Below are 15,152 nucleotides of genomic sequence, written 5' to 3'. Positions count from 1 at the left end.
TCTCTGATCACCTCTCTCTCCCCGTCTCTCTGTATCTCTCTCTCTCTCTCTCTCTCTCCCTCACACTCCTTCTCTCTCATCTCTCTGATCACCTCTCTCTCCCCGTCTCTCTGTATCTCTCTCATCTTACCTCTCTCACTCCTCTCTCATCTCTCTGATCACCTCTCTCTCCCCGTCTCTCTCTCATCTTACCTCTCTCACTCCTCTCTCATCTCTCTGATCACCTCTCTCTCTCCCCGTCTCTCTCTCACCTTACCTCTCTCACTCCTCTCTCATCTCTCTGATCACCTCTCTCTCTCCCCGTCTCTCTGTATCTCTCTCTCTCACCTTATCTCTCTCACACTCCTCTCTCATCTCTCTGATCACCTGTCTCTCTCCCCGTCTCTGTCTCTCTCTCACCTTACCTCTCTCACTCCTCTCTCATCTCTCTGATCACCTCTCTCTCTCCCCCGTCTCTCTGTATCTCTCTCTCACCTTATCTCTCTCACACTCCTTCTCTCTCATCTCTCTGATCACCTCTCTCTCCCCGTCTGTCTCTCTCTCACCTTACCTCTCACACTCCTCTCTCATCTCTCTGATCACCTCTCTCTCTCCCCGTCTCTCTGTATCTCTCTCTCTCTCACGTTATCTCTCTCACTCCTCTCTCATCTCTCTGATCACCTCTCTCTCCCCCGTCTCTGTCTCTCTCTCACCTTACCTCTCTCACTCCTCTCTCATCTCTCTGATCACCTCTCTCCCCGTCTCTGTCTCTCTCTCACCTTACGTCTCTCACTCCTCTCTCATCTCTCTGATCACCTCTCTCCCCGTCTCTGTCTCTCTCTCACCTTACCTCTCTCACTCCTCTCTCATCTCTCTGATCACCTCTCTCTCCCCGTCTCTCTGTATCTCTCTCTCACCTTATCTCTCTCACACTCCTTCTCTCTCATCTCTCTGATCACCTCTCTCTCCCCCCGTTTGTCTCTCTCTCACCTTACCTCTCACACTCCTCTCTCATCTCTCTGATCACCTCTCTCCCCGTCTCTCTGTATCTCTCTCTCTCTCTCACGTTATCTCTCTCTCTCATCTCTCTGATCACCTCTCTCTCCCCGTCTCTGTCTCTCTCTCACCTTACCTCTCTCACTCCTCTCTCATCTCTCTGATCACCTCTCTCCCCGTCTCTGTCTCTCTCTCACCTTACCCCTCTCACTCCTCTCTCATCTCTCTGATCACCTCTCTCTCCCCGTCTCTCTCTCATCTTACCTCTCTCACTCCTCTCTCATCTCTCTGATCACCTCTCTCTCCCGTCTCTGTCTCTCTCTCACCTTACCTCTCTCACTCCTCTCTCATCTCTCTGATCACCTCTCTCTCCCCGTCTGTCTCTCTCTCACCTTACCTCTCTCACTCCTCTCTCATCTCTCTGATCACCTCTCTCTCCCCGTCTGTCTCTCTCTCACCTTACCTCTCTCACTCCTCTCTCATCTCTCTGATCACCTCTCTCCCCGTCTCTGTCTCTCTCTCACCTTACCTCTCTCACTCCTCTCTCATCTCTCTGATCACCTCTCTCTCTCCCCGTCTCTCTGTATCTCTCTCTCTCTCTCTCACGTTATCTCTCTCACACTCCTTCTCTCTCATCTCTCTGATCACCTCTCTCTCCCCGTCTCTGTCTCTCTCTCACCTTACCTCTCTCACTCCTCTCTCATCTCTCTGATCACCTCTCTCCCCGTCTCTCTCTCACCTTACCTCTCTCACTCCTCTCTCATCTCTCTGATCACCTCTCTCTCCCCGTCTCTCTCTCATCTTACCTCTCTCACTCCTCTCTCATCTCTCTGATCACCTCTCTCACTCCTCTCTCATCTCTCTGATCACCTCTCTCTCCCCGTCTCTCTCTCATCTTACCTCTCTCACTCCTCTCTCATCTCTCTGATCACCTCTCTCACTCCTCTCTCATCTCTCTGATCACCTCTCTCTCCCCGTCTGTCTCTCTCTCACCTTACCTCTCTCACTCCTCTCTCATCTCTCTGATCACCTCTCTCTCTCCCCGTCTCTGTCTCTTTCTCACCTTACCTCTCTCACTCCTCTCTCATCTCTCTGATCACCTCTCTCTCTCCCCGTCTCTCTGTATCTCTCTCTCTCACCTTATCTCTCTGATCCCCTCTCTCTCTCTCTCTCACACTCCTTCTCTCTCATCTCTCTGATCACCTTGCTCTCTCTCTCTCTATCCTTCTCTCTCTCACCTGTCTCTCTCACTGATCACCTCTCTCTCTGTCCCTGCCCCCCCTTTCTGTCTCTCTCCAGTAAATAGAATCTTCTCTCTGTGTTCTTTTTTCCTTCCCTCTCTCTTTCCATCTCTCTTTCTGTTTTTCTCTCTGTCTCTTCCTTCATCCATCGCTTTCTCTTTTACTCTGACCAGCATGATGACACTCCTCCGTCTGAATTCCACACCAAAATGGCTGACGAGGGCAGCGTCCTTTATTTTAATGGGGGCAGATTTACTCATCAGACGAAGATGTGTGGGTGAGAGTGTGTGAACGTGTGTGTGCGCGCGCGTGTGTGTGCCACTTCAGCACCTTTAGTGTGTGCAGGAGCTGGAGATATCGATCTGCATGTTTCTGTATTTCTTTTCTTTCTCTCCGTTACTGCGGCGGCTCAGTGAAACCCATCACACGCTCAACATCTGACCTTTTCATGGAGATTTCATCTAATTCCACAAAGCGAAAGTTCTCCCAGAGTCAGAATCTGATTTTTCAACAACAAAAATAAAAGTTCTGCTCTTCTGACGTCTGTTTTCTTAAACAAAATGAAGACGGAGTGTTGCACTTCAGCTTGGTCACGGTTTAGCGAGCGCAGAGCCATCAAAGCAGAGACGCTCCAGCGCTGCTGAATTCTCCACACTGATTGGCCAGAAGGTGATTAGTTTTGTAGAGCAGCAGCTCTGACCTTCGTGCAGGTTCATATGAATATCTGAGCTCGCTCTTACACGCCATCGCTTCCATAGTAACAGCTCCTGCACGGCGGAACTGTTACTATGGAACACTCGCCAATCGCTGACGTTAGTGATTAGATGGAAGGAGTCTCCAGTTTCAGACGGAAAGCTGTAACTTTGTTTTCCGACATGTTCAGGAAATCTCGAGCTGCGATATTAAATGAAAGAGAGGATGGTGAGGGAGCCACGGTTTATAGCTGCTCGAACGGAACGGACACGATGTTTAATAACATTAGACGTAACTGGAAATGGATCAAAAGTACCATGGGTTTTTCTTTTGCAATTAATTATTTATTATCGCTGGTGAAATGCTGTAGTTGCAGAGGAACAAAACACTTTGGGTCGTCCCCCTCTCATCCCCTTTCTCTCTTGTCTCACTCATCTCTCTTGTTTCTCCCGTCCCTCTCATCTCTCTCCTGTCTTGTCCCTTTCACATCCCCCTTGTCTCTCTCATCTCTCTCTCATCCCTCATATCTCTCTTGCCGTCTCTCTCTTATCCTTCGTGTCTCTCTTGCCTCTCTCATCGCTCTCTTGTCCCTAGGGTTGCAAAATTCCTGGGAATTTTCAGAGTGGAAAATTTCCGTGGAAAATTTGTGGAACTTTCGGGAATTTTCAAAACCAACTTTACTTAAAAATTGATACTAAAAAATAAGGTCCTTTTATTCAGATTAGGATATTTCTCTGGGTCTCTGTTCTGTTCAGAAGAACATACAAGCAAAAACAAGCATGTAACAACTGAGAAATGAATAACCACCAAAAGTTTTACAAAAACAGTCGGGGTTTTCCCTGGTACATGTATAAAGCCTTGGTCACAACCAGCCGTACGTGCTCCTACGGCCGGTCTACGTGCAAAAAACGCAAGAAACGCACGGAGGGCGCGCGTGAAACGCACGGAGGGCGCGCGTGTGACGTGCTGATTTTCGAGCCGTAGACTGGCTGCAGACCGGCCGCAGAGGTTCCTTGTCATGTCAAACAAACTCTACGGGCGCTTACGTTTTTTTCAGGTTGCAAGACAAACTCACGGCCAACATGCGTCTTTCTCCACGAACAAAAAAAACCGCAGCGATTTGGGAAACGCCAAAGATCGCACGGCCAAAAAATCGTACGTCCGGTTGTGACCTAGGCTTAATGAATTAAACAATAACCTTAGACTTTGTGAGAACTTGTGTTCAAAAGCAACTTTAACTCTACTTATGATTTTGAAGACTGCTTCCTGTAACTTTTTTTGCTTACTAATTCTACTTCAACAACTTGAATTCCTTTTTCATTTTGCAACTGGTTTGTGAACCGTATCCTGTCAAGTAATTTGCCTGCAAATGATCGGATTAGAAGTAACGATTTTAGAATGTTAGATTATTAATGCTGTTAAAACAATGGCATTAAACAGCCTTGCTCCAGATTCAAAGAAAAAAGTGGCACGAACATATTTTACAAGCAGCAAAACTTATTTCAAGACTACTAGTAATTAGAAATTTGAAATTTTAATTTTTTTTAAATATTCCTTGTTATCTTATGATGTGATACCTTTGTGATTAAATCTGTAGACAAGTCTTCAAGTTTTGTAAAATTTTGTAATAAAAATAGTCAAAATTGAGTTTTTGCGAGATTTTTAGAAATCTCTACTTGTTATGCAGTGTAGTGGTTAGCACTGTCGCCTCACAGCAAGAAGGTCCTGGGTTCGAGCCCCGTGGCCGGCGAGGGCCTTTCTGTGTGGAGTTTGCATGTTCTCCCCGTGTCCACGTGGGTTTCCTCCGGGTGCTCCGGTTTCCCCCACAGTCCAAAGACATGCAGGTTAGGTTAACTGGTGACTCTAAATGGAGCGTAGGTGTGAATGAGTGTGAACGGTTGTCTGTGTCTATGTGTCAGCCCTGTGATAACCTGGCGACTTGTCCAGGGTGTACCCCGCCTTTCACCCGTAGTCAGCTGGGATAGGCTCCAGCTCGCCTGCGACCCTGTAGAACAAGATAAAGCAGCTAGAGATGATGAGATGAGATGGGTACACTCTAGAAAAATAATCTATTTAATTCAAATTTACTAGGTATCTTGTCCGAGGGACACTTAATAGAAATCTGTTCAAATGCAGATTCGAGACATCTCCAACACCAAAAAAAAATATTCAAAATGTGTAGTAGACCAAGGGATACAAGACCTTCTGCACTTTTGTGGTCGGGAACTTGGGAATGCGCATTTGACAATTGAGATTGAGAATAATAATTTTTCATTGAAAAATCTGAATATAATACTGATATTGAAAAACTAAAAGCCTTTTATTAATTGGCCTTTAGCAATATGTCCTATTCTTAATTAGCACAAAACAGTACGTAATTGAAAGAAAGGCTTAACATGGGTTTTAATTTGTTTTTCTGGGTGATGAAATGTTTTAAAATGTTTAAAACTTGATAAATGCCAAAATTGAAAATTCCTGAAAATTCCAATATTCCCAGGCCCTTCAAAATTCCCGGAAACTTTCCACCCCTTTGCAACCCTACTTGTCCCTCATGTCTCTCTTGCCATCTCTCGTCCCTCTTGTCTCTCTCTCTCGCTTCTCTCGTCTCTCTCACCTCTCTCTTGTCCCTCATGTCTCCCTTGCCTCTCTTGTCCCTCTTATCTTTTTCTCTCTTACCTCTCTCATCTCACTCTTGTTCCTCATGTCTCTCGTCCCTCTTGTCTCTCTTTCTTGCTTCTCTTGTCTCTCTTGCCTTTCTCGTCTCTCTCTAGATTCTCTTGTCTCTCTCGTCCCTCATGTCTCACTTGCCTGTCTCGTCCCTTTTGTCTCTGTCGCTCTCTCTCTCGTCCCTCATGTCTCCCTTGCCTCTCTTGTCTCTCTCTCTCGTCCCTCGTGTCTCTCTTGCTTTGCTTGTCCCTCTTGTTTCTCTCGCTTCTCCTCCCTCTCGTCTCTCATGTCTTTGCTGTTGTTTGTGTTGATGCTGTAATGCTCAGTGCTCGCTCTAAAGGAAGAATAGCGTGTGATAGCGAGAAGCTGCTTTACACCGATCGCTCTTCTGATCAAAGTTATCGATCAGTTATTGGCAGAGGGCCGGAGCTTTAGAGACAGAGGATCAGTTGCTTAATCCCTCATTTACACACATCTCCACATCTCCGTGTGTCTCACCGCCTTCACCCTCGGCTCGGCTCGGAGACGCCACACGCTGCACTTTCGATGGGCGTTTATTCCGTTCGTTTTTTTGTTTGGTTTCTTGGTTTGTTTTGTTTTTGAGTTAATTTTCAGAGTTCTGCGTTTATTGTTTTGCTTTATTTCTTTTTTTTTTTTTTTGTAATGTGGGATTGTGAATTTTTCTCAGTTCTTTTTTTTGGTTTATTGTTTTATTTATTTATTTTTGTCTGGCATTAAGTTTTCACCGAGTTATTTGTTGTTGTTTTGTTCTCTTTTTGGTCACGTTTTGATTTAATTGTTTTGTTTTGTTCTGGGTTTTGGGGTTATTACGTTTTCTGTTGTGTGTGTGTGTGTCTCGCTCTCTCTCTCTCTCTCTCTCTCTCTCTCTCTCTCGCTCTCCTTCTCTCAAATAATAGTCTTCAGTTAAGTGCATTAATTATGTACATGATATTAATTATTATAATGTATTATTAAATAAAATTATATAATATTGTAGTATTACACTGTTTTTCAAAATATTTTACATAATATTAAATATTATATACATATAGTACTTTGTATGAAACTATAAACTTTAATTGGCTTTTAATTGACTAATTATTGAAGTTGTTAATAATAATAATAGTAGTAGTAGTAGTAGTAACACGTGTGAAATTAAATGGGGGAAAAAAGCTATTTATTTTGGCTTTTAGTGATTAAAATAAGATTTATAATCCTATTTATGGGAACAACTATACAAAATAATGTATATTTCAAAAGTTATACTGAAAACGATGCTTTTTTAATTTTTTTTTTTAAACCGAACAGCGAGCACACACCGTAATGAAGTCGTATGAAAAGCGATCGGCTCCAAACCAAAAATAGCTCTGAGCATCAAACAAATCCGAACCCAGCCTTCCATGTCTTCAGCACAAAATCTAACATTTAACTCTAACTGTATTTATTTTATATTTTATACATCGTCTGCATCCAGCAGGAGCAGCACTCTGACCCTTTAACTGTAAAATTCTCTCTCAGTTAAAGAAACATTTCCAATACACAGAATTTTGGTAAAAATAAATGGTTTTATTTGGAGATTTGGATTTTTAGACAGTATTTTAATAATACTGAAATATCCAGGTGATATTTTTATAAATATATTTTTATTTCTTTACAAACTACGAAGCTTTAAAATTATTTTTACTGCAAATAAAACGCCATTTAATCAAAACCATAGCTTTGTATTGCAGATATAATAAATATAATACAATTCATCCAAAGAAAAAAATACAATGAAATCTGTTTATATGTAAACACTTCCAGTTAAAAAAAAAAACTTTTCCAAATCTAATTTGTAACAGGATCGGATCAATCAGATTCATTCTTTTCTTTTCCCTGATTCTTTTTTCCTGATTCCCTGGTTATCAGATCTGCGCCATCTTTATATCAATAATATAGAAAATAAATATTCTTTTTAAATAAACATCTGTTGATAATTATCAATAAGACAGTCTGTAGTTTATAAATGATTTTAGTTCATCTTGAATAAATAACACTCCGATCTGATCAGTGATTAAAACCCAATCCTGGTGAAATTAGACTTAAACATGGCGCAGATCTCCTGTGTGCATTTTTAATCCTGCGTATGAGACGCGAGCTGAAAGAAAGCAGAGGCGTGTTTAAGCTCTCGCTGCGTCTCGGCTTCGTCTCGCCTTTGAGCAAACAAAGTTTATCGATTAATTCATGGCTTGAGCTTTTAAAAAAGACGCTGGCTGGAAGTCATGCACATGCAAATGGGCTGATCATAGAAATAATCCCATTTTACTGATGATAAGACATATGAGAACACACACACAAAATCCTATTACTGGAGAGGATTATTTGTATAAATTATACATTAATTCAACCGTGTATAAATTAAAACTGCTGCAAAAAATTAGGAGTAATAATAATAATAATAAACCTTTATATATCATGTGATTTGTTATTAATCTTTTTTCAGACTTGATTAATAATGTATTAATTATTCAAATTCTCCAAGCTCCAAATTTCTTACATTTTTATTTTTTTTTTATTTAACATTATAAAATTAATTTTTAAAAATTACATGTTAAAAATGTTAGGAAATATTTTTACAATTCCTGCTAATAATAATAATATATTTCTTAATTTTACATTTTTATCCCACATCATAATTAATAATTTTAACATAAATGTTTGTGTAATTGGGCAAAAAAACGAATACCTTTTAAAAAAAAAAAGCAAAAAACAAAGCACATTGCAAAACATCATCAAATGAAAACTTAATATTTCTTGTAATATTTTAAAATAAAATAAAATATTGTCTTATAAATGCCATGTAGGCAAATCTAAGTTTTCAAAAGCGGATTCTTGATATTTTTACTAATTTCAAACAGATTTTGTTCTATTTAATTTTTTTTTTTTTTTGTATCTGTGTTTCATTCAATTATAATACTTGGGTCCAAATTACTCAATTCTCACTGGTCAATCAAGGAGGGTTTTTTTCCTTAACACGGGGCCGTATTTCTGAAATGCTATTGGCTAGTTCGTTGCTTGGTTACGGTTACAAAAATTAGCAAATTTTGTCAACAAAATGGCTGACTCTGCTGACTCGGCAATGTCGCATTTCGCTATATTTGACGAAGAAATAATAAACCAATTGAAGAAAAAAGTACACATTTTTGGTTTTCTGTGTTTAAGAAACGGGCTGCAGAAAGACAAATAAATGACTCTCTAGTGGTGTATGAATGCTGGGAGTTAGACAAGGTGTTATCGCAGTTTTATGCAAAAGTGAGGAAAGAAAATGGGGAAAACTACAAACCAGACTCTCTTAAAGTAACACAGGCAGCATTGGATCGGCATCTGAGACGAGAGAAATATCCGGGATCAATCCTGAAAGATGTTACTTTTCAAGAATCACAGAAAGTCCTCGAAGGAAAAGCGAGAGATTTGCGAAAACGAGGAATGCTTTAGAAACGGATTCAAACGTGCACGATAGTCTCGCGCCCTGATTGGTTCAGAAAACGTGAATGACAAATGTTGTGAACTTGAACGGCTTCCGAAGTATGAATCTGGCCCTATATATTATAAACAAGTAATCGTATGGTTCCTCGTAAAATTAAGGATCAATTTCACTCGTGATTTCAAAGTTTTGAAATAAATTAATCCTTAATTTTACTCGGCCCCTATACTAATTATTTATATAAAAATTAAATCAAAAATAATTTCCAATAAAGCATTTCCATTTCAAGTTTAACATGTCTAGAAAGATGTACATAATTAGATATTTTTTGTCATAATCAGAAATATTCAATATTAAAATATCTTTAGACATGACAGCTGTGTTTTGGTTTACAAGCATGAGATAATTATTGCGTTTTTGAATTTATTTAACTCTCAAATGCAGGAAACTTCCAGAGAACATTTACATGATGTGAAATATTTTTTTAATTTTTTTAATTGTACAAAACGTGTGTTTAATTAAACATCAGAGGGGGAAACACAAGTTATGGATAATATAGGAAATGCGTGTGATGATATAAGCCTAATTTGAGAATTTGGGTGTGGCCTAATATGCTAATGAGCACATATGATTGACAGCCTGCTGTTTCGATTCATTCTGACACATTTCAGTGTTGAAGCTGTAGGTGAGGAAACTTCTGATCCTTTTTATGACTTTATTACATTTCCACTTTCTTATCTGAATGCAGCAGCTTGCTGTAAACATTGATTTATTTCTGTGTGTGTGTGTGTGTGTGTAAAGAGAGATTAAATAAATACAATCAGCAGTATTGACATGTTTATGTTGCTTATATTGCATCGTTAGTGTATATTATCTGTTTTCACCATTTCATAAAAATATATAGATTTATAAAACAACTTATTGATATTTAAAATGATAAACCATAAATCTTGTGCATCATTTATTGTTTATTTAGATTAACATTTGCATATTTATGTTCACACATTTTCTATGCAAATGTTTCCAGATCCCTTAGAGAGGTTTCAAAACATTTTTAAAAATGGCACATTTTTAAAAATTACACATTGCCACTTTAATCCATTAAAGTGCTAGTATGTAACTTTTTGTGAACATTTTAAAATTTATTTTTTAAATAAAAATGTTAATCTATGCATCTCATAGAAGGATATATGTAATGAAAACTGTCTTGCACATCCCTCGAACACATGGATGGATTAAGTAATATTTATGATTATGATCGACAGATTAATCCTGAATGAAAGTGTGTAGGATTACATAGCGCCTGTATTTCTTGATCAATCCACAATTTTTTTTAGATTTTGTAGTTTTTTTTAATAATTGTAAATTTTGTAATTATTGTGTAATACCTTTTAAAATCTATTTTAAATTGCAGCATCTGATATGTACTTTTATCTGATGAAAGAAAGACATTTGACAGTGTTTGATAAATAAGTTGAAAAAATATTTAGGACAAACTTTAAAACTGACTTTAATCGAATTCTTGCCGCTAAAGAACATCATGCTTTATACATATCATCGTGTGAGGTTTTTTTAATGCTGACTTAAAAGTGCTGTTTCTTCAAATATTTCACACACAGTTACATACTGACGCTTTAATTTCTCAACCAGAAGAGCAAGAAATAAAAAAGGAAAAGTTTTTGTTTTATGAGGGAATTTACTTTGTGTTATGAAATATTTTTCCCTTTTATTTCTCTACAATTAATTTATTTCTAAAGTCAAACGAGAGGCGTGTGGTTTTTCATTGTTTTGCATGGATGAGATCATTAAGCGCTTCATGTGGGCTGTGCTGTCAAGGAGGAGGATGAAGGAGATTGATCAGGAACAGCTGTGCAGCTGAAGCGGCATTGATCAGCAGCGCTAAGCTAACTTTAGCTCAGAGGAGAAATAAAAAGCCAAACAGGACGGATTTTATAGTTTAGAGCAGTCAACATGCGTGTGGTGTTATGAGCATGAACTGTCAGAGTCTCTCTCTCTCTCTCTCTCTGTATGTGTGAGATATGTGCTGGAGTTGTACAGCAAGTGTTGGGTCGTTATTGTTTTGATGAGTTCAGAGGCAGAAGGAAATCCCAGGTGATGTGGTGTAAAATCTCCGTGTTATCGTGCCGAAAGAACTGTTTCTGGCTTCCAGTTATTACCTCCACCGCTATTACACTGGTCCGGGGGGGGGGAGTCAAGGAGAAAGGGAAGGTGAGGAAATAAGGGAAGGAGTGAGTCAGTAAGGGACCGATTTGAGTCAAGGAGTTATTCAGGGATCAGTGAGAGACATGATGAATATGTCACTGATCTAGTGGTTCTGTGAGCAATTCACTGAGTCAGTAAGTGATTCAGCAGGCAGATTCAGTGAGTCACTAATCGAGTGAGTCAGCCAGTGAGGCAGTGAGAGTTAACAGTTGAGTGAGCAGCAAGTCTGGAAAGTAAGGAGTTATTTGAAAGAAGTTTTGAGTCAGTAAGGGGGAGTGATTTAATGAGTCAATCAGCCAGTGAGTCATGAGTGTGTCAGAAAGAGTGACTGAGTCAGAGAGTGAGCAGGTGTGTAGGGAGTTGTTTGAGGGAAAATGGTGAGTCAGTAAGAGAGTGATGTGCGTGAACGAGTTATTCAATTAATTGGTGAGCGATTTAATCGTTGAGCAACTTGGGGAATCAGTGATTCGAGAAGTGATGCAGTGAATCAGTGAGCCATCCAGTGAGTTGGTCAGTCAGGATCAAGCAGGGAATCTGTAAGTGAGTAAATCTGAATCAGTAAGAGTAACATTTGAGTAATTCAGTGAGTCAACAAGCCGGTGAGTCAGATAGGTGACTGTGCAGGTGAGTTGGTAAGAGAAGGACTCATTTGAGGGAAGGAGCAAGTCAGTCAGATATGAGAGAGTTGGTGACTTAGTGTATCATTAACCGATTCAGGGAATCGGCAAACATTTGAGTGACCAAGTGAGTCAGTGAGTAGTGATTTGGAGAGTCGGTGAGTGATGATTCAGTGAGTTATTCATTGAGTCAGTGAGTGATTCATTGAGTCAGTGAGCAATGAATCAGTGAGTGATTTGTTGAGTCCGTGAGCGATGAGTCAGTAAATCAGTGAATGATTTGATGAGTCAATGAGTGATTCGTCAGTGAGTGATTCATTGAGTCAGTGAGTGATGAGCCAGTGAATCAGTGAATGATTCACTGAGTGAGCGAGCAGTTTAGTGAGGTAGCAAGTGATTTGAGTCAGTTAGAGATTGTCAGGGAGCGATCCAGTTCAGAAATTTGCAAGTGAGCAAACCTGTAAGTGAATCAATGAATCAGTAAGAGTAACATTTGAGTGATTCAGTGAGTGAGACGTGAAGTATTCCTTTAAAATCACAAATGTCACAAGTGTATATAAACAATGTACAGTAAATGACTCGCTGTATGTGTGCTGCTCCTGTACAGTAACTGGCAGTGAAATGAAATTTTAAAAAAGCATTTTCTCCAGTAAATACCTCCTGAATGCAGAGAGAGAGCGAGCGAGAGAGAGAGCGTTGTGCAGTAGAGCACCAGCGTGTAGTTTCAATCCCGAATCCAGCAGCGGAACATCCGCAAGAATTAGAGATGAAATGAAATGCGTTTGTGATTTTAAGCCCTTTAGATAGTCATAGTGGATTATCGACATCAGAGACATGAGACGAGGTGTGACATGGTGTGTGTGTGTGTGGAGTGCTGCAGTGTTTCTGAATTCTGTATAATATAGTACAGTGGAACAGAGAACATCACTAGCATAGCGCTAGCACAAATTAGCATACTATGTGTGTCCTGCACTAAGGACACACACACAAAAACACACTCACTTTGATCAGGCAGCCCCGAGCCTGATGCATATACACGCACACACACGCACATACACACAAAGGCACGGGGTGATTTGTTAACAAGGGGCCTCACAGAGGCGCGGTGGACTGTGCAATTTGCACGCTGGTGTGTGAAGCGTGTGCGCGCGTGTGTGTGTGGAGGGGGGTGTATTATACGGCTGTATTGTCCCCAGTCCATTACGACACTCCCGTTTGAGTGATTCCATTGACCTTGAGCTGACATTATAAGCTGGGTCTAATCTTTTCACTGTATATATTCTAATGAATTCCTTTCCCCATGTCTCCCTCCTTTTCCCCGCCCATGTGTGTGTGTGTGTGTGTGTGTGTGTGTTTAGCATTACAATGGGTCTTCCCCTGAACCCGGCGGCCGACTCTGCCCGCTCTGCTCGCCACGCCCTCTCTCTGATCGCCACGGCACGACCGCCTGCCTTTATCACCACCATCGCCAAAGAGGTCTCTCTCTCTCTCACACACACACACACACACACACACACACACACACACACACACACACCTATAACAATATTGTTAATATCTCAACTGATAGTAATATTAATTCATACACTCACCAGCAGCGATTAAGGGGGCCAAGCGCTCCTAGTGAGTCCAGGATAAATGTGTGTGTGTGTGTGTAGGTGCACAGACACACAGCAATGCAGTCTCAGGGATCACAGTCTCAGCAGAATGTTCACACCACCACTCTGGCTCGAGCCAAAACTGAGATCTTGCGCGTCATCGACATCCTCATTGAGAAAATGCCTTCAGACGTCGTGGACCTGCTGCTGGAGGTAACACACACACTTTAAACATACAAATCTACTGGTGGAAGCAACACACACATTCTGTCTCTCTCTCTGCCCCCCCAGGTGATGGACATTATTATGTACTGCATTGACGGCTCTCTGATAAAAAAGAAAGGTCTCTCTGAGTGCTTCCCTGCAATCTGCAAGTGAGTGTAGACACGCACACATGAGTTAACCTTTCCCTTAGTGATATGCACAAGTGCGTGTGTGTGTGTTAATGATCGTATTGAAGCTGCTCTGTCATTTCCCTATATGGCTAATGAGGACTGCAGGAGGGCAGCTCCAGGCTCTTTGACCTTTCAGGGTCAGAGTTCATCTAGTTCTCTGTGACTGACAAGTTTCTGATGGATAAAACTTCATATCTCTCTCTCTCTCTCTCTCTCTCTCTCTCTCTCTCTCTAGGTTCTACATGGTGGCTTATTGTGATCGGAGTTACCGTGTGGCCGTCGGTTCTCGTCAGGGTTCTGTTGCTCTTCATGATGTTCGTACGGGAAAGTGCCAGGTGGGTGTACACACACACACACACACACACACACACACACACACACACACACACACATACACAAAGGTCTGCTACTTAATTCCTACCTCCTTTTTCTTCCAGTTTTTTTTTTGTTTTTGTGTCTCTCTCTCTCTCTCTGTGTATGTGAGAGAGGGATTAATACAACCCCGATTCCAAAAAAGTTGGGACAAAGTACAAATTGGAAATAAAAACGGAATGCAATGATGTGGAAGTTTCAAAATTCCATATTTTATTCAGAATAGAACATAGATGACATATCAAATGTTTAAACTGAGAAAATGTATCATTTAAAGAGAAAAATTAGGTGATTTTAAATTTCATGACAACACCACATCTCAAAAAAGTTGGAACAAGGCCATGTTTCCCACTGTGAGACATCCCCTTTTCTCTTTACAACAGTCTGTAAACGTCTGGGGACTGAGGAGACAAGTTGCTCAAGTTTAGGGATAGGAATGTTAACCCATTCTTGTCTAATGTAGGATTCTAGTTGCTCAACTATCTTAGGTCTTTATTTATCATATCTTCCGTTTTATGATGCGCCAAATGTTTTCTATGGGTGAAAGATCTGGACTGCAGGCTGGCCAGTTCAGTACCCGGACCCTTCTTCTATGCAGCCATGATGCTGTAATTGATGCAGTATGTGGTTTGGCATTGTCATGTTGGAAAATGCAAGGTCTTCCCTGAAAGAGACGTCGTCTGGATGGGAGCATATGTTGCTCTAGAACCTGGATATACCTTTCAGCATTGATGGTGTCTTTCCAGATGTGTAAGCTGCCCATGCCACACGCACTAATGCAACCCCATACCATCAGAGATGCAGACTTCTGAACTGAGCGCTGATAACAACTCGGGTCGTCCTTCTCCTCTTTAGTCCGAATGACACGGCGTCCCTGATTTCCATAAAGAACTTCACATTTTGATTCG

General features: G+C 40.7%; 1 protein-coding gene across 2 annotated transcripts in view; it reads left to right on the top strand.

The window, feature by feature from the left end:
- The window catches only part of LOC132895138 (WD repeat-containing protein 7), a 217,294-nt gene that overhangs the window by 178,580 nt on the left and 23,562 nt on the right, over positions 1-15,152 (top strand). For both annotated transcript variants that reach the window (XM_060935381.1, XM_060935380.1), the window contains 4 exons: positions 13,238-13,355; positions 13,538-13,690; positions 13,769-13,851; positions 14,108-14,207. In XM_060935381.1, coding sequence (XP_060791364.1) covers positions 13,238-13,355; positions 13,538-13,690; positions 13,769-13,851; positions 14,108-14,207 — 454 coding nt within the window. The remainder of the gene's footprint in view (positions 1-13,237; positions 13,356-13,537; positions 13,691-13,768; positions 13,852-14,107; positions 14,208-15,152) is intronic.

This window comes from Neoarius graeffei, chromosome 12 (assembly GCF_027579695.1).
Source record: "Neoarius graeffei isolate fNeoGra1 chromosome 12, fNeoGra1.pri, whole genome shotgun sequence".
In the NCBI taxonomy this organism is placed as follows: Eukaryota; Metazoa; Chordata; class Actinopteri; order Siluriformes; family Ariidae; genus Neoarius; species Neoarius graeffei.
The sequence above is the reverse complement of the archived record's forward strand: the minus strand, read 5'-3'. Positions and strand labels throughout refer to the sequence as shown.